At 37.7% G+C, this 20,443-nt stretch overlaps 1 protein-coding gene across 6 annotated transcripts in view; it reads right to left on the minus strand.

Annotated features, from left to right (window-relative positions):
* The window catches only part of MTX2 (metaxin 2), a 65,865-nt gene extending 45,805 nt beyond the window's left edge, over positions 1-20,060 (minus strand). The window contains exons 1-3 of one of the 6 annotated variants that reach the window (XM_036254796.1): positions 9,538-9,613; positions 8,536-8,667; positions 1,605-1,756 (exon numbers count right to left, since the gene is read on the minus strand). Coding sequence is in view for 2 of the 6 variants with exons in the window: in XM_036254792.1 (XP_036110685.1) it covers positions 19,809-19,848 (40 nt within the window). In the remaining 4 variants the exon portion in view is untranslated. Of the gene's footprint in view, positions 1-1,604; positions 1,757-8,535; positions 8,668-9,537; positions 9,614-19,808 lie in introns of those variants that run through there. The other 5 variants (XM_036254795.1, XM_036254798.1, XM_036254797.1 and 2 more) reach the window with 5 other exon arrangements.
* Between the last annotated feature and the right edge of the window lie 383 nt (positions 20,061-20,443).

Genomic DNA, 20,443 nt, shown 5'->3' on the forward strand with positions numbered 1-20,443 from the left:
AAGCTAATATTTTTATTACAAAAGTTCAAAAGTAAAATTACCCATTTTTCAGAAATGTATTCTTCACAATAAGAAACTACTACATCATTTTAATACCAAAGCAATAATTTACTCTAAAGTACTCAGTGAGCTACATTAATTCATTCTTTAAAATTAGAATGATTTCACCCTGGCTGGTTTGGCTCAGCAGTTAGAGAGACGGCCTTCGGACCAAAGAGTCATGGGTTCGATTCCGGTCAAGGGCACAGTTTGATCGCCAGCCCTGCTTGGGGTCTTGTGGGAGGCAACCAATCAGTGTGTATCTCTCACTTCGATAGTTCTCTGTCTCTCTCTCCCGCTCTCTCTCCCTCCCTCCCACTCTATCTGAAAATTAATGGAAAAATATCTTCGGATGAGGATTAAAAAAAATATATTAGAATGACTTCTTATTCTCTTGCAAAAGACCCATGAAAGTTTTTATCATTTTTATAAAAAAGAAATATATTCCTATTTTATAGCTATAAAGAACATCTAGAAACAAGGCAGGGCATATGACCTGCATATCACAGCACTTCATAACAAAGTTTCTATTCAATTAATGTTATTAATGTCTTTTACCCACCTAGTCCTTTACCCACAGTCCAATTTTGCCCAGGCAAAATGATTATTTTACATTTAGTATCTCTTTTACAGAAGCAAAGGAGCTACCTCTTAAGGTTTCAGTCTTCAGTGGAATAGGAAGGTGTTTTTGTTCTTAATACGCTTTTATTGATTTTTTTAGAGAGAAAGAGATAGAAACATCGATGTGAGAAACAATAATCGGCTGCATCCTGCACGCCCCCTATTGGGGATGGAGCCTGCAACCTGGTCATATGCCCTGACTGGGAATCTAACTGGGACCTCTCAGTCCACAGGATGATGCTCAATCCACTGAGCCACACCAGCTGGGCAAGAGAGAGTTTTGGTTTTTTTTAATCCAAACAAGAGTTTTTGAATTTTTCAAAGAAAGTTTCTCCATTCCTAATAGCATTTATGTTGGAGAACAAACTTTTAAAAAAAGAGAGAGGGGCCCTGGCCAGTTTGGCTCAGCAGTTAGAGTGTCGGCCTGTGGTCCAGAGAGACCTGGGTTCGGTTCCCACTGGGGGCACATACCTTGATTGCAATTTGACCCCAGCCCTGGTTGGGTCGAGCGGGTGGCAGCCTCTCGATGTGTCCCTTTCATGTCGATGTTTCTCTCTCTCTCTCTTCCTCTCTCTCCTTCCCACTCTATTGGAACAAAAAATGTCCTCGGGTGAGGATAAATAAATAAATAAATAAATAAATAAAAATAAAATTAAAAAAGAGAGAGGTGATCTATATGCTTGGACTTTTGAAAGTTGTAAGATAATCAATATTGCATAAATAGTGTTTAAAATGTACACATGGTAAAGAAACACCTACAACCCAATAAAATACATATTTTCTTCTCATTTAATTATCTTTAGCTTTATCAACCAATACAATATAACAAAAAAAAATCAATATTCTTCACTATTAATCCCTTGTAATTTTCAAAGAAATGACTACTGGCCAATAAATTCTAAGAATATGTCTATCCCTAAATCTCTTAAAAGACTACATGTTACCTGAAGTACTCTCTCAAGTGTCAAGTTGGTTGATAAGTCATTGTAGTAGCGGATGATCTAGCTATTCCATTCAATTCAGGGTATGTCAGGATGAAGGTGCTATGACCTAATAAACAAGTCTAACTCCAAAGTCCATCTCTGGATGATCTAACCTAAGAGGACAAGAGAAAGGCCATGAAAAGAAGTGCCCTGTGTTGTTGGTTTTTAAATTCTGCATTCTTAATGTACAACATGCCTCCCCTGGCATATGAATGTAGGTGAAGACATAATTTGTAGAATAATAGGCACTAATATCACATGCTGCTTCAGCACTGTCATATTTCCAATCCATCAAATTGATTAATGTTATAATAACTCTACACAAACCTATCATTTGGGCACTAATGAAGTAAAATCCAGTTTATCCTTAGGCAACTGGATTCCAAAAGCTCAGAGATGTCATCTCTTCAGTTTCCAAAGATGATGTAGACAGTGTTATACAAAAGGAGTAAGAAACATGTGCAGCCTATCTCCAAATTTGAATGGCTTTCTGCCAAAGGTGTACGTATAAATACTACTAATATAACAAAATGCTCAAAGATGTGACAACTCTTAAACATGGACAAGTTACTGCAAGACACAGAGAAGGAAATAAATGTACTAGTTTGATATAAATACTATTCTGATGATCTCAGTGATATCAACACAGACATTAATTTCAAAACCCATCAAGTTTTAGGCAGTTATGATATGAAGGTCTCATTTAAAGTAGATTTTAAAGATGTTTAGACTTAAAATATGACATGTGACTTTATCAAAACTAGAATTTTAAGAGCTATGTATTTCAACAGCAATTCAACCTGCAAACTATAGTACAATTCAAAGATAATACTATATCTCAGATAACACTAATAATGATATGATTCAATAGTGATGTCCCTGAGCTACTGTTTCATAGGGGATGTTTAATGATATTACACAAGATATGTAAGCAGGAAGTGACTCTTTCCACACACACAAAAATTAAAACTAACCTCCCATCACCTCAACAGCTCATGATAAAAAAGGGAGAAGTGCGCCCTGGCCGGTTTGGCTCAGCAGTTAGAGCGTCGGCCTGCGTTCTGGAGAGACCTGGGTTCGGTTCCCGCGAAGAGCATGTACCTTGGTTTCAGTTTGTCCCCGGCCCTGGTTGGGTCGTGTGGGTGGCAACCACTCGATGTGTCCCTTTCACATCAATGTTTCTCTCTCTCTTCCTCTCCCTCCCACTCTATCTGAACAAAATATTTTTTTAAAAAATGTCTTTGGGTGAGGATAACAAAACAAACAAACAAAAATGGAGAAGTGCAGTATAACGCTGTCATTTCCATAAACCTTAAAAACTGGAAGGCAGCATTTTGAATTATTAGCTTAATTCTACTGTCTTAGTCCATTTATAACAAAATACACAAACTGAGTGACTTATAAACAAAAGAAATCTATTTCTCACAGTTCTGGAGGCTGAAATTCCAAGATTAGCATGGTCAGAATCTGTTGAAGGTCCTCTTCCGGGTCACTGACTGCTCACTTCTTCATGTATCCTCACATGATATCAGGGCAAGGGAGCTCTCTGGGTCCTCTTTTATAAGAGCACTAATCCCGATCATAAGGGCTTCTGCCTTCAGGACCTAATTACCTCCCAATGGCCCCACCTTCTAATACCATTAGCCTTGGGGAAAAGGATTTCATAAATGAATTTTGGGGGAAAACAAAAATTCAGATCATAGCAGGTACTTACAGAATATACTACAATCAACCTGGCTGGTATGGTTCAGTGGTTAGAGTGTTGACCCACGCACCGAATGGTCCCGGGTCCAATTCCCAGTCAAGGGCACGTACCTGGGTTGCAGGTTCAATCATCAGCCCCGGTTAGGGCACATGTAGGAGGCAACCAATAGATGTGTCTCTCTCACATCAATATTTCTTTCTCTCTCTTTCTCCCACCGCTCCTCCCTCCCTTCCACTCTCTCTAAAAATCAATGAAAAAAATATCCTCTGGTGAGGATTAACAACAACAAAAAGAATATACTGCAAGCAAGTGCAGATACAAAGATTGAAAAATACCTTAGTCCAGCAGGTGTGGCTCAGTGGTTGAGCGTTGACCCATGCACCAAGAGGTCGCTGGTTCGATTCCCAGTCAAGGCACGCACCCAGGTTATGAGCTCAATTCCCAGTGAGGGGTATGCAGGAGGTGGCCGATCAATGTTCTCTTTCATCAATGTTTCTACCTCTCTCTCCCCCTCCCCTCCTCTCTCTCTCTAAAAATCAATAAAGAGAAAAATTTTGAAATCCCCTGGAAAAAAAAAAAAAAAGAAAACTACCTTAGATTGAAATAAGGGCCCTGAAACAAAAGCAAGAAGTAGACATTCTGGGACAGACTGGAGAAGTGTAAGGCATACATAAAGGGATTCTCAGACTCTGAAAGAAGATTCACACCAGAATTATTTCCTTGGCTGCAAGTTATGTTTAGACCTTACAGAGAAGAAACTTGCTGCTGACATCAGAATCCACTGTATATTATTTACTGCTTGTGTATATAAATATGTGTAGTAAGTTGTATGTATATAGTTCTCATTTTAGAAAGTAAATTTAACCACATTCTACAAATCTGTTTTATCACTCATTCAATAAGTATTCACAGAATACGTATGTATTTGCACACACTCAACACCCCCCCACACACACACACACAGACTGTGCCAGGCACCATTCTAAGCACTAAAGATAAAATTATAAAGAAGACTGTGTCCAGCCAGTATGGTTCAGTGGTTGAGTGTCGACCCAGGCACCAAGAGGTCACCGGTTTGATTCCTGGTCAGGACACATGCCCAGGTTGTGGGCCTGATCCCCAGTGGGGGGCATGCAGCAGGCGGTCAGTCGATGTTCTCTTATCAATGTTTCTATCTCTCTCTCACTTCCTCTCTCTCTAAAATCAATAAAAAAAAAAATTTTTTTTTTAAAGAAATTTGCCTCAGCCAGTGTGGCTCAGCAGTTAGTGTCAGTCCATGCACCAAAGGGTTTCAGATTTGATTCCCCGTCAAGGGCACATACCTGAGTTGCAGGTTCGTTCCTCGGCCCAGTTAGAATGGGAGTGGAAGGCAACCAATCTATGTGTCTCTCTCACATCAATGACTCTCTCACCCTCTCTTTCTCTCTCTCCCCCCCTCCCTCCTTCCCTTCCACTCTCTCTAAAAATCAATGGAAAAAATATTCTTGGGTTAGGATAAGCAAAACAAAAAAATTATAAAGAAAAATCAAGGTACTTAGATTTTAGTGGTACCGTGTGGTCTACCTTCATAGTTGTTGCCTTTATAATGTTTCAAATTTAAAACTGACAAATACTGGAGTCTATCTGACTATGACAATAAAGAATATCTAATCTACTCATAACAAGACTTAATTCTGTTTTGGTCTATATGCTACATAAAACTAATAAAAAATTACATACAACAGTGCATGATCTGCATAATGTCAAATGAATGCCAATAATACTGAGCCTATGGCAAATAAATCATATCCCAGAAATCCCTCATCAATATATTCCTAACCACCCATTCATTTTTAACAAAGTGGTAAACAAAAAATTAAAATGATCCAAAGTGAGAGCACATGAATGAATGATATAGAATTAATATCCAAGGCAAATGGATTTTAATATCCTGCCTTTCATGAAGTAGAAAATAGAAGCAAAACAGATTGAAAATTCAGGAAATAGAAGAGGGCAGAACTTCTCCCTCACAACTCAATGTTGAGACCCAAATGAAATGAGAGAATAATAAGAATCTATCTTCTTGTGGTCAAACACTACCTAGACTTCTGTCTAGGCAGATGATGATTATAATGACGACGACGATGATGATGATAGTGGTGATGGTAATAGCAGTTAAAATTCCCCAAGAGTCATAAAGTTTATTTCCAGAATATAAAAGAACTTTTACAAATCAATAACAAAAAAGACAAATAACCCAAAAAATTTGTATGGGCATAGAGTTTGAATATACATTTAAGAAGATGATGGCCAACAAGCACATGAAAAAATACTCAGTATCATTAGTCATTAGGGAGATACAAATCAAAATGACAACATACCATTTCACACCCACTAGAATGGCTATATCAACAAGACAAAATAACAAATGTTTAGAGGATGTGAAAAATTTGGAACTCTCACCCACATTGCTAATGGAAATATAAAAAGCTTGGTAATTTGTCCTAGCCAGTGTAGCTCAGCAGTTAGAGCATCACCCGCAGACCAGAGAGTCCCAGGTTCGGTTTCCGCTAAGAGCACGTACCTCGGTTGCAGTTTGTCCCCAGCCCTGGTTGGGATTGTGTGGATGGCAACCAGTCGATGTGTCTCTCTCACATCGATGTTTCTTTCTCTCTCTTCCTCCCTCTCTCCCTCCTGTTCTATCTGAAGATAAATGCAAAAATGTCCTCGGGTGAGGATAAAAAAAAAAGTTTGGTAATTTCTTAAAATGTTAAACACAGAATTACCATATGACCCTAGGTATTCACTCAGGAGAAATGAAAAAACATATATCCACACAAAGACCTGTATGTGAATGTTCACAGCAGCGTTATTCACAATAGTAAAAAAGTGGAAACAAAAGACCATCAAGTAGTGAATGAATAAACAAAATATGGTATATCCATACAATATAATACTATTTGGCAATAAAATGGAACCTAGTACGTATTGATATAAGCTAACAACACGGATGAGCTTCAAAAACATCATGCCCAATATAAAAATCGGGACACTAAAGAAAACATATTGTTTGATTCCATTTATATGAAAGGTTCAGAATAGACAAATCTCACAGAGACAGAAAGTAGATTAGTGATTGACTCGGAATGGGGATGAGAAGCGACTGTAAACAGGCAAGGGATTTTTTGGAGTGATGGAAATGTTCTACAATTAAATTGTGGTAATAACCACAACTCTGTATATTTAAAAATCCTTAAATTGTACACTTAAAAGGGGTATTTAAATCATATCTCAGTAAAACTGAGGTAAATAGTAAATTTTATTTTTAATCCTCACCCAAGGACATTTTTGCATTTATCTTCAGATAGAGCGGGAGGGAGAGAGGGAGGAAGAGAGAGAGAGACACATTGACTGGCCACCACTTTCACGACCCCAACCAGGCCGAGGACAAACTGCAACTGATGAACGTGCCCTTAGAGCATCGGCCCGTGGACCAGAGAGTCCCGGGTTCAGTTCCCACTGAGGGCACGTACCTCAGTTGTGGTTCATCCCGGGACCGGGTTGGGATTGTGCGGGTGGCAACCAGTCTATGTGTCTCTCTCACGTCGACGTTTCTCTCTCTCTCTCTTCCTCCCTCTCTCCCTCCTGCTCTATATGAGGATAAGTGCAAAAAGTGTCCTCGGGTGAGGATTAAAAAAAAAAAAAAAAAGACTTCTTGCATTTACTAAGCACTTAAGTGGTTGACATATTACCATCTCACAACTTTATGAAATATACATTATTATTATTATCCTTATTTTACAATAAGAAAATCGAGGCACAAGCATAATTTGCGAAGAGCCATGGTTTGAACCCAAGTAGTCTTATTCCAGAGACAGTGAACACATAACTATTATTAGCTAACATCATACAAAGCCCACAATAAACATTCTTGGGCAATAATTAATTATTAGAATTAAAGCAATTATAATCATCGTACAACAGTTGTTTTCAACCCTTAGAGTAGAAGAATCACCTAAGGAACTTCATAAAATTGTGTACTTCCACCAAACCCAAAATTCAGAGATTCGAATACTGTAGAGATGAGGGCCAAGAATCCAAATATGCCACAAGGACTCCCAGTAAATCTGATGCAGACAGTAAGTGAACACCACAAAAAAAGACCCTAGCCGGGACAAAGAATGCACTTGAAATAAAACTGAGTTCTTTTCACCTCTTTGATTCAGTTGCCTCAAAGAATGTGGTATTGAGGATCTATCTAGATTAATTTGATTCAAGACTATTTTTGCCCATCTTATTCTACTCAAGTATTTGTGGATATGGCTTAAAGCCATGTTTTATAACATGTCTTTGTAATATGTTGCAATTTTACAGTGTTCCAGAATAAGCCTTTAAGATTAATGAACTGAAGCCTCACTAATTTTGGAACCAAAGTGGCTAAATGATAGTTTTTCCATTAAATGTAATCAATAAAAAAAGTAAAATTAAGTTAGTAATTATGAGACTTGAACATGGGTCACCTAAATCTATCTATGTGAAACTAGAGATCAATTTCAAAATGGTATTCAAGGGTCAATTTCATAAAACTGACAAACTTCTGGAGGTTAACAAGGATCAAGAAAACTAATGCACATCATCAACAAGCTAATAACTCTGGCTGAAGTGAATACAAGTTAAATTTAAAACCTTCCATTTTTTCTTCGTAAGTATTCATGTGTCATTTCAAATAGTTATGTTTAGACTGTCCCATTAAAAAAATCAAAACATTTTTCATTAGTTTCCAATAAAAAGCAAGTCAACTACATGTGATTATGAACACATATGAACCTTGTAGGTAGAACTCAAAATATGAATTCACAAAAGAGGAAACACTAACACCACGTCTGAGCTTTTCTCAGAAACAGAGATCAATAGTAGAACTATACAAAAACAAGTGGTTAAGATTACAAGTGTAATTTCTGGCAAAAAAAAATTAGAGAGAAAACAGCCCCGCACAGGTATCAAACCTCAACAATGTTAACAGTGTTAACCTTCAAGATTTAATGGTTCCTAAATCTAATCCTAGAAAATGGAAAATAGATTTCCCTCAAACTAAGGATCAATTCTCCCCACTACTCTAAGCCAAACACAATCATTGTAATAACAGCACTTATTTTCTTTAACTATCTTTTATTTACCCACTATTCTAAGTACTTTGCATATACTCACTCTCTCGCAGCAAGCTAGATAACCAAAAAACTCTCCATTCCTGCTTCCTCACTCCCCCAGCCAGCCATGAAACACAGGATCCTCTACAAAGGGGTTGGATCTCTCATTGCAAGTACTGAAATCCTGGCAGAACTGCAAAATGCCCCAAGAACAAACAAACAAAAAACAAGAAAATAACATAGCCTAGTTATCACAGAATCTCTTTATGAACAGAAGTTCAGGAGTAGAAAATCTTCAGAAACATAGAAAAATATATACATTAACTGAAAAGACAAGTTATTAAGCTTCCAAAATGTACCAGAGACTATAATAAAAAGATAAAGATGAATATGAAATTGTCATTGCTCTCTAGAATCTATTTTTTCCCAATTTTTATTAATTTATTTTTGTTACAGATGTTTCTCCTTTTCCCTCCTAGACACCCTACTCCCAACCCCACCCCCAGCATTGTTGTCTATGTCCATACGGTTATGCATACATGCATAAAAGTTCTTTGGTTCATCTCATCCACCCTTTCCCCACCCCGCTACTCTGAGGTTTGTCAGTCTGAACTATACTCCTTTCCATGTTTCTGGGTCTATTTCATTCGTCAGTCCACCTTGTTCATTATATTCCACAAATAAGTGAGATCATGTGGTATTTGTCTTTCTCTGATTGGCTTATTTCACTTAGCATAATACTCTCGAGGTCCCTCCATGTTGTCTCAAAGAATAAAAGATCTTTCTTCCTTACAGCTGCATAGCATTCCATTGTATATATGTACCACAGCTTTTTTATCCATTCATCTATTGATGGACACTTGGGCTGTTTCCAGGTCTTAGTGGTTGTAAATAGTGCTGCTATGAACATAGGGGTACATATATAGAATCTATTTTTAGTGAGTCTGTCAGGGGCCAGAGATGGGGTAGTTGAGAAGAGAACTGAGATACATAACCATTTACAATACAGTAAGTGAATGCAGGTAGTAGAGGGGAAAAACATAGTTTTTGAAGTGAGACATACCTCCCAACTCTACAACTTATTATTTGAGTCACCGTGGCCAAGCTGCTTAATCTCTTCTTGTCTCAATTACCTCATCTGTAAAAAGGGGGAATAGTACCTACCTTGTAAGGTTGTTGGAAGAATAAAATTAGATAAATTATGGAAGTGCCATATACAGTCTCTAGCTCACAGAATGTACTCAATAATTATTAATATAAGCATCACACCAGAAGTATGTTTGCAGCACTATAGGAATCCTCTTGAAGAAATAACTAACTCTGCATGGGGACAACAGGAAAGAATGCACAAGAGAAGATGAAATCTGAACTGGGTCCAAAAAATAATCACAAGTATCACAGACTAGAACAGTGGTTCTCAACCTTCCTAATGTCGTGACCCTTTAATACAGTTCATCATGTTGTGGTGTCCCCCAACCATAAAATTGTTTTCGTTGCTACTTCATAACTGTAATTTTGCTACTGTTATGTCTGAGGTGACCCCTGTGAAAGGGTCATTTGACCCCCAAAGCGGTCGCGACCCACAGGTTGAAAACCCCTGGACTAGAAGGTAGAGGGGCAGGGAGAGGAGTTGAGATGTTCACTAAAAAACTACCACCCCTAACTCAGTTTGAGAGACGGTAAAATGCTTAGAAAAGGCACACTAAATTAGAATTTCTATTATAGGATTCACCACTTTATATTGAAATTACGTGCTTCAATAAATGTGTCCTATACAAGAATGTAAGTTTATCAAAGGCAAGAATTGTTTCCAATTTTTGTACCCCAGCACCTAGAAGAGCACGTAAATTAGGTAATCTTTTTTTTTAATCCTCACCCAAGGATATGTTTATTGATCTGAGAGAGAGAGAGAGAGAGAAACATCGGTTGCCTCCTGTATGCACCCTGACTGGGGATCAAACCCACAACCTAGGTATGTGCCCTGACCAGAAATTGAACCCGCAACCTTTTTGTTATATTGGATGACACTCCAACCAACTAAGCCACCAGCTGGGGTAGGTACTCATCTCAACAAATAAATGTATTCTGTAGAAAATGCAAGCAAGTCTTTTGCTATCTAAAGCCTGAAAGCAAAAAATTGCCATAGTTCTGAAAGTAAAGGTATCAAACCAAATTAAGGCACAACATCTCAATAATGTATACTAAATTAACAGTATGAACTCATAAACTCACTTTCTCTCCAAAGTGTCCAATGCTCCTAACCAGAGGTACCAATCATCTATGAAATGTTTTAAAAATATACTTGCCTTAGAGCTATCCTTAACCTTCACATATACTAGGACTTTGGTAAGAAAAAAGAATGTGTGTGCCAGTGTGTGCATGAGGGTAGGAAGTACAATGCAAGGCAAGAGAGCTCCACAAACAACTGACTGCAATGTGCAATACCACCCCCTACACCCTTACACACTATTCTACTCACCGCCACCTCCCATCTAACCCCATCCGAATTTACAACCTCTATTAGGTCATGAATGGGACTAGTCAGTTCCCAGCTCTTAAGACTCAGTTGAACCCTCTGCACCAGTATATCATCACCTTGGTTACTGTAGCAGACTATATTTCTTAAATATGGCCACAACAATATCTGTCCCACAAGCTCTTCTAGAACTCCCCAAACTCCCATATCCCCATCAAGAAGTGAAGTCTAATTCCCCTCCCCTTGAATCCCCTTGTAACTCTCTTGTGGCCAATAGAACATGGTAGAAGTATTGCTTCAAGACGTCCAAGGCAAGGTCATAAAAGGTGATGCAGCTTATTATCCCTTCTTACCTTGGAACCAATACTTTGGAGAACTGAGTAAATAGTCTCACTACCCTCAGGCCCCAGGCTCTGAGGAAGCCCACGCCACATTCACAGGCCACGTGTAAAAATTCTAAAAGACTACCCCAGCTGAGATCGTAGCCAGCATCAATTTTCAGACATGTGAGTGAAGATGCTTCCAGATGTTTCCAGCCCTCATCAGTTGGATCATCTCTAGCCTTTGAGGTTTTCCAGCTGAAGAACCAGACATTGTGAGGTAGATACAAGCCATCCCTCCTGTGGCCTATCTGACTTACTGACCCACAGGATCCATGAAGGTAATAAAACAGATGTATTACAGCCTTAATTTGTGATGTGGTTTATACACTACAACAGTATGAATAGTTATATTTTAACAATTACTATGAGTGACAGATTTAGCATTAAAGACAGAATTAAATGCTGATTCATCTGAAACTTCAGAATTCCCTCTGTTCATCTAAATCTATTATCAAACTGATTCCTGACTATGTTACATTTATAAATTCCACTTTACTGCTTCAGGCATAGATTTTTTTACATTTCCACCTACCCACCAATCAGTTCCATTTTATTAACCCATTACCTTGAAACTTTACCTTTCTGAAATTTCACTCTCCAGCTTCCTTACCACCCGACAACTCCCTGGCCTCTAGTCCCCAGAATTTGGAACCCAGTGGCCACAATGCCTTACCACCATCATAAACTCTGGTCTGATGGCAGTTGTTATGTTATTCAGGAAATGAGGAAAAAAAAAAGAGAATCCGAGAGCAAAATGACTTAATCATACTAGCTAAATTCTAATCTTACCCTAATCTTTTTATAAAAGGCTAGTAAAGTCATTTACCTATGAGACAAAGATAATACAAAACATTAAATAATAAAACATACTTTATATTTATTTTAAAACGTATCTCCCTTTATAAATATTTGTTTTAATATTAATATTAAAATTATTTTATCTTCTCCAAACAGCCACCAAATGTTACACTATGGGAAAATCAGTACAAGTAAATGGCAAGGAGAAATCTGTTTTGGGAGAAAATACATAAAAAATAATGCACAATCTCAACTAAAGAACAAATATCAATTACCATTTAGTTAACTGTACATAATTAGTTCTCATTCACTAGCCAAATCAGAATGTTAAATAGGTGAATAGTAAAAATAACAATAATAATGTTCAATGAAAAAATATAGTAACTTTTATTTTTACACTATTTTTCATTGACATATTTTTTTAATTTATAAGAACATTAAAAACATTACTCATAATTCATGATGTTGCAATATTTTCCTATAATGTAAAAACTAATAAAAAGAAAAGGAGGTCAGTAATAGGCCAGATCACTAAAGCATCATCTGTGAATACTACCTTACAGAAATAAATGCTGGTACAATGACAGCCTCTTCATGGCTAACAAAACGATATAATTTATTTGTATGAAGTTTTAGTCAGTGCTCTAGTTAGACCGGGTAATGAAATATAACATGAAGGGAAAAATATCTAAGGATACTGTATTCACTGGGATAAATATATACAACTACATACAACAAAAGTGTTTTTTAAAAATCCAAAGGCAAGTTAAGTCATGAAGAAGCTTCTTTGGCTTATAAGAGTTCTTAGAGATAAAAATATATGATCAGCACAAAAGCATAGCTAAGTGTATAAGCACAATGAAATGCTTTTTATGGTTTCTATTTTGCTAACACAGTTACAGTTAATGGGAATTGCCATGACAAAATGATTGTTTTTATGAAAAGAATCTTCTTTATTACTAACCAATCAAACTTCACTTTTATTACTGATGTTGAAAAGTTCAAAACCATGATTCATTTATAGAGTACAAAAATAAGAAAAGTGTTCAAGAATAGAGTAGAGGATCATTTGCAAAGCAATAAAAAATTAAAACATGCATTTCTCTTACTGGCAAGGCAAATGCTTCTACACAAATGTCTGTAGCTGAATTTGCTGAATATTATATCTTTGAACAATGAGAAGCCTGAATTTAATATCTCATCTCCATTTGATATCTCAGTCCATCTGATAACTGCTTACCAAGAAATTATAAAAATGTTTGAAAAATGTTACGAAGTTTGATGATGTTTTCTTTCCATCTTCACTCAAATACGGAAGACTTAAGCTAACAATAATAACTCAAATATCTTCACAGAAATAAGAATGACAAGTTTTATGGGGGACCCATCACCAAAATCTTTTAAGTTAAAAACTAAAAGTCATGTCATTTCAGAGAATAAAATGTTAATAAAGCACACAAGAAAATTAAAACTCACATTATGTTTTACTATGGACTATTTCAAGATCAGAAACAAGCCATTCAAGTGATCTTGACATGTCAAAGTTTTCTAAAAGGCCATAAAACACTGCCTTTAAGAATTTGGCCTCCAACATATTCATGAATACGAGTATGATAAATTAAAATAGGCCACACTGCTGTCAATAAATAGTACTTTGCCTCTTCAAATAAAAGTATAACCATTTTGTCTGTTTTGCTTCTCCATCTGTCCCCTCAATATCTACTACACATGTGCCAAGGTGATAAGCACTACAGTGTAAGACTATTCTTACAACGAATATGAACCCAAAGACAACTGTCTGAAATATGACAGCCAGTTCAATAACTTCTCAATAATTCCTCAGTGCCTTCCTCAATACTGGAGGATCCTCAGAATACTGAGTATAAATAACTAACAAAATATCTTTATTTTCAAGAACAAAAGAATTAAATGCATTGTATTTTTCCTATTATCTGCTGCAATTATCATCCTTAGATATTCAGACATGCAGATATAAGAGCCTTGATTATCATTTTCTTCATTTTCAATAAACCTTGTGAACAATAGCATCACTTCTATTTTAAAAAGGACTTTTAAGCTATGTTTTCCACTTCTTTGCACCTCTAGAACCCTACTGATTTCCCAGTACTCATGTGGAAGTGGAATGAAATAGAAACACTTTATTACTGATATAAAAAAATATTTTTAAACATGCCTGCTTTGCCCTGGCCAGTTTGGCTCAGTAGTTGGAGCATCGGCCTGCAGAGCAGAGGGTCCAGGGTTCGGTTCCCACTAGCGGCATGTACAAAAAAAATTAAATTAAATTAAATTAAATTAAAAATAAATAAATAAACAAACATGCCTACTTTGATTATACTTACTTTCAAGATGCTTACATATGAGTTCCATGGAACCTATAAAACTACTTTCTTAGATCATACTATAAATTAACACTACTGCTAAAATGAAGTTATTAATAAATTTAAATAATTAAGCACCCACATGCCCACAATGAGATAAATGAAATATTCCAAGTCTTCTTTTTTCATCCTTTATATAGTTTTGAGCTTCTAAATAAAGAACAGACAGATATTGTCCTGATTTCAAAAGATTAATAATTACAGTATGACAAAATTAACCGATATGCTTAAAATATAGCAAGGCACTGGGAAGTAATAAAATCATTCAGAAAAGATGGTATATGAGTTAATAAAAATAAAGACACTCTGGACATTTTCTGCTGTCCAAAATGGTAATGGGATAACGTCTTCGAAGGCTCTTAGGTAATAAAAGTAATAATAGAAGCTACCACATATTGAACATTCATCAGGTACCACCCTATACCAGGTGTTTAATATATATTATAAAATACATTATCCTCCTTTTACAAATAAGGAAACTTTGGCCCAGAAGGGTCTACCCAAGATCATAAACAAGTAAGAGGCAGAGTGGAGCTTAGAACTCAGTTCTTCTGTCTTATCTTCAATGGCCTGTTCCTATCCTTTATGCATTCTTATGTAAGGGAGGCTTAATTTCTTCATCTATTAAACAAGAACAACACCTATCTAACAAGATTAAATTATTAATATTAGCAATTATGTACAGAAATCATCTAGCACAGTGGCTCAAAAATGGACACTTTTAATATCAATAATCAGATAATTATCAGCTAAGTTTTTAAGGCTAAAACTTTTTGGCACTGTCTAAAAAAAAGACTCAGAATATATGTATACACCTATGATCTATACCAGAAATTATATTTTATAATAAAGATAAACATGGCTGGAGTTCATCAAATGTATAATCTTGAAATAAGTATCTTAGAATAATTTGTTATAGGAGTAATTTTAATAATTGTAAAAACTGTAGATGTTTCATATTATTGAAATAAATTGTGTATTCTATTTATAAATAACATTTAAAAACTTGACCAAAAATATGTTTACACAGGAAGTTAGAGGCAAAACCCAGTAGAAGAGAAAAACAGATAGGCAAACAGCTAAAAATAATATTAATGAACAATTATTGAGTGCTTACAATGTGCCAGACACAATGCTAAGCATGTTATACCTTTTCTCATCATCTTTAAATAACCTATAATTATCTTCACCATTATGCAAATAAGAAATATGAGGCTTAGACCTGGCTGGTGTGACTCTGTGGTTAGAGTGTCAGCCCAAGCAAGGAAGAGTCACAGGTTCAATTCCTGATCAAGGGCATGTACCTGGGTTGCAGGTTTCATGTCCCACCCTGGTCAGGATGTGTGGAGAAGGCAACTAATCAATGTGTCTCTTTCACACTGATGTTTCTTTCTCTCTATCTCTCTCTCCCCCTATTCCTTCCTCCTTTCCACTTTCTCTAAAAATCAGTGGAAGAAATACACACACACACACACACACACGGCTTAAAAAGGCAAGTAATTTGCCCAGGGTCACACATTTAGTAAGTAGCTGAATAAGAACACAGATCTGACTCTCACTCCAAACTCCGTAGGCAGTGCAAAAGCAAAGTGAAGGAAGTTATCAACACTATACAGATGTCTCCTGCTTGTGCTCAGCACCTCTCTCTCCTTCTTTTGTATGTATCTGGGGGCATTATGGAGCTCTAAAGTCTGGGGCCAATTTTGGCACAGGAATGGGCAAGTGAATCAGGCCTGTGCATTATAGTACTCCATCCTTTTGGTGACAGTGACTGCTCCAAATAAGGTCACACAATTCAAATGGGACTACTCAATCCTCCCCTAGGATATATTCATACTCAACTGACAGTGAAAAGAATTTTTTTAAACACAGAAACTCAAGTACTGTACTGGAATATCTTGTCATTAAAAGAAAAAAAGGCAAGTCAAAATTTAAAATACACAAGTTGTTATAAAAGATTTTGAAAACCATTCAATATCCAGGACCATTTATATCCTTATTTTAAAGTTCTAAATCTACCATATCATCATCTAGAGATCCAAGCTACTAATTCAAAATCATAATTTATCATTCCTTTCCATATCACTGAATTCAAAGAACAATTAAATTCCTTTCCACTTTAAGAAATGTATTCAAAGAAACTACTCAGTAGGTATAAATATGTCTATGTGATCACTATTTACATAGAGAAAAGTCATACACACCTGTGATGGCTTTAGGCTGCATCAACCTGGCTAGACTGAACTTTCAGCCCTTTCTACTGTATTTCTGATTAGGCTGAACTACAAGCAATATTCTCTAGCAGACTTTGGGAAGACAGAGGGGGTCAACAGCCGTTCTATAGCATACAAAACACCTCCTAGTTATTCAAACGAATTGCTGTGAAGGGATTTTGCTGATATAATTAAAGTCCCTAATAAGCTGACTTTGCATTTATCAAAAAGAAGATTATCCTGGTTAGACCCTATTTAATCACTTGGAAATCCTTTAACAGAGGCCCTAAGTCCTCCCTGAGATCAGACACTGCAAACAGCACCTGCTATATGTGCTCTCTTCCTCCTGGATCTCCCCCCTTCCTGCCTGTCTGTCTTGTGGACTTGGTATGTGGTTGGTCAACCCACACAACAACATAAGCCAATTCCGTGTGTGTGTACAGAGACAGAGATACAGATAAATAGAGCTAGAGCTAGAGCTCTTACTGCTTCTACTTCTCTGGTTTAACTGACTAATACACATGCTAAATACCCATCAGAATAAGATTAAGTAAGTAAAGTTTGATTTTTATTACAGTGAAATACTACACAAGCATTTTTCCTGTCAAATGAGGTTTCTTTCTTTTCTGAAAAATAATGATACATGGCCATGTAAAAAATGAAAACACCCCCCCAAATAAATAAAAATAAATAAAGAATAAAGTAAGGATCACCTAAAATCATAACACCCAGATTAAGACTTTAAAATCCCATTCTCATCATTACAACTTTAGTGGGTAAAGCATTCCTTTCCCTCTCCTTAAAACTGAAAAAAAAAAAAGACATAGGTATAAAAATATGCATACTTTTTGTAACCTGTTTTGTCATTAACATGTCATGTCTATGCATGGAATTATACTCATCATTCTTAAAATACAAACAGGAGTTATCCAAGTAAAGTGGATATTTCAGGCAGAGGGCAACATGTGCCAAAGGTGGACACTACAAGTCGTTTAGAAAGAGAATGTTCAAGGAAAGGAGTGACAAGATATGAGGCTAGAGAGACTGAATTGGTTTAATTTATGGAGATTTTTACATGCTTCACCTCACCTACTGACAATGAGGGATTAATGAAAGTGTTAAAACAAGAGGAGTCACATTTGCATTTTTGCAAAATAAAAATAAAACACAAGCAAAACCCCACTGATGCTTGCAGTGTGGAGACTGTATTGGAAGGAGAACAGACTGGAAGCAGGGAAACCAATTCAGAAACTACTACAGTAACCCAGGCAAGAAAAGCAGTGGAGGTGGAGAGAATAAGCCACTGAGTCAGTCAGTAAGGAGTAAGAACTTAGTGGGGGATACACTGGTAGTACAGAGACAGAAGTGGTTCACTTAAAGTGGGGAGTTCAGAGAAGGCTTCCAAAAAGATGTTCTTATGCATAACACTCTCAAGGATATCACAGACAGCCCTAATGGCAAGATGCCTTTAAGTGTTTCCAAAAAATATCCATGTGTGTTTGCTCACGTCCACTAAAAGGAAGAATGATAAGCAAAGTGTTAAATACATTAAAAATTAGAGCTCTTGACTACAAAAACAGACTCACAACTATTTATTAAGTTATAATAGGGTTAGGTATGTATATATCTCAAATCTCCTGAGGTTGAGCTCTTCCAACAAAATTATATTACTGCCAGAAATAGAATATTCTGAATAGCTGGATTTAAGTCACACTTAGAAGTCACTTCAAGTCAAATGCAGGATTTCATATAAATTATTTCACCTGCCTTTTTTTCACTGTTTGCCAAAGTAAAATATTTTAAATCTTTAAATTAGAATCACTTAAATTACAAAAGTATCCAAACAATTCAGAAATGTAGTTCTTCCACCTTCCACTAATGCCCTACCCTAATTACCCTGAAATTACTATTTAAAATTAGTTGAATAGTCTTCTATGTGTTTTTTTTGCTTACATAAATATAGACATGTTTACACTGGATTTACTTATTTAACTATAATGGGTTGATACAATACATTATTTTATAACTTGTTTTTACTTAAGATAATCATAACTCAAGCCAATATATTTAACAGGTGTACCTCTTCATTTTTTAGTATCTGTAATAATGTGAGCAATACCATTTGATATACAATTTAGGACATTTCTGGGTTTTTGGTATTATAAATAATGCTGCAATTAATATCACTTTATAGTTCTTTTCTTTTTCTGTATATTTCTTTAAATACTGTGCATTTGTATCAGATAAATCCCCCGAAGAAGAATTTCTGGGGCAGTTATGTTCAACCCATAGGTAGCCCTGGCCCGGTGGCCCAGTTGGTTGGAGCGTCCTGCGGAACACAAAAAAGGTTTGGGTTCCATCTCCAATGGGGGTGCGTGTGGGAGGCAACAGATTCATGTTTCTCTCTCACGTAGATGTTTCTCTCTTTCTCTCTCTCTCTAAAAATCAATAAAAGACAACATATCCTCGGGTGAGGACTAAAAAAAAAAGATTTAAAAATAAATAAAATATGTAAAAGTACTTATACATTTTAAGACGTTTCAGTGAATCCTAGAGACCTAGCATATGACTGTATTGTGTCGCTTGAAGATGAAACAAGAACTTCGTTGCCCCCCCCCCCCCGCCCCCGCAAAGACAAAAGGGCGACTCATTAGTGACAATCACCTTGAACTTCAGGTCCAGCCCCCAGGCTGCTCCCACTCACACTGCAGCCTTGGGACGCCAGGCCCCTTGTGGCCACGCCCCCCATCTCAATCCCAACCCACCGCCTTCTCCACACACCCCTGCCCCTCTGGGCCTATTGGGGAGCTGGGCAAAGCACCGCCCAGGGGAAGCCGACGGGGCTCAAGCCACTGCTAGGTGACCTTGACCAAGAGTCTCCCCCTCAGTTTTCTCATCCGCGATATGAGGCTGGTACCCCGTGCCCGCCTCCATCCTCAGGCCTGGGTTCTGCATCTAATGCGGCAAGGCCGGGGGAAAGCTGCAGCCCTAAACCCCACGCTGCTCCCCGCACCTGTCCCGCGCCAGCCCCCGCCTGCTCCGCGGTCCGCGGCCACGCGCGCTACCTGCGATCTGCGAGACGAAGGCTTCCGCCACTAGAGACATGTCGGCTGGGCGGCCCTGAGCCCGTGGTTCCTGCTCCCCGAGGCCTCAGCTCACTGCTCCGCAACCCCGGCGGCTCCTAGCAGCTAACAGGCCTGGCCGGGGCAGAGACTGCGACTTGCAAAGCCCACCACCACAGGGTTCGTGGCGGCCAGGACCCCAAGGTTACCGCCAGGCCAGGCCCGTCAGCAACTTCCGGCGCAGCTGACAGCCGCGCGCGAGCGCTTCCGCCGGCCCCGCCCCCGCCCTCGCGCCGTGCGGCCCGGCTGCTGCCTGGAGCCTGGAGAGAGCTGGAGTGGGGTCCCCGGTTCCCGGTGACCCTGGACTCAACCTCGGGCGTAGGCAGGGGACCCCGGAGGTTTTTAGTATTCTTTCTGTAAGCGAGAATCTTGTAAACAGTCACATTTTTAAGCGCATACTAAATACCGGGCACTTTAAAAAATATATATATATACAGCATTCTATTTCATTTCATCCTCTCCCCAACCCAATAGGATGATACTGTTATCGCTATTTTACTGATAAGAAAGCAGTCTCAGAGAGTTTAAACGCTTGCTCGGGGAGTCCGCTCAGGCCCAGATTCACACGCATGTTAATT

The sequence above is a fragment of the Molossus molossus genome, unplaced genomic scaffold, assembly GCF_014108415.1.
Source record: "Molossus molossus isolate mMolMol1 unplaced genomic scaffold, mMolMol1.p scaffold_m16_p_11, whole genome shotgun sequence".
NCBI classification, from domain to species: Eukaryota; Metazoa; Chordata; class Mammalia; order Chiroptera; family Molossidae; genus Molossus; species Molossus molossus.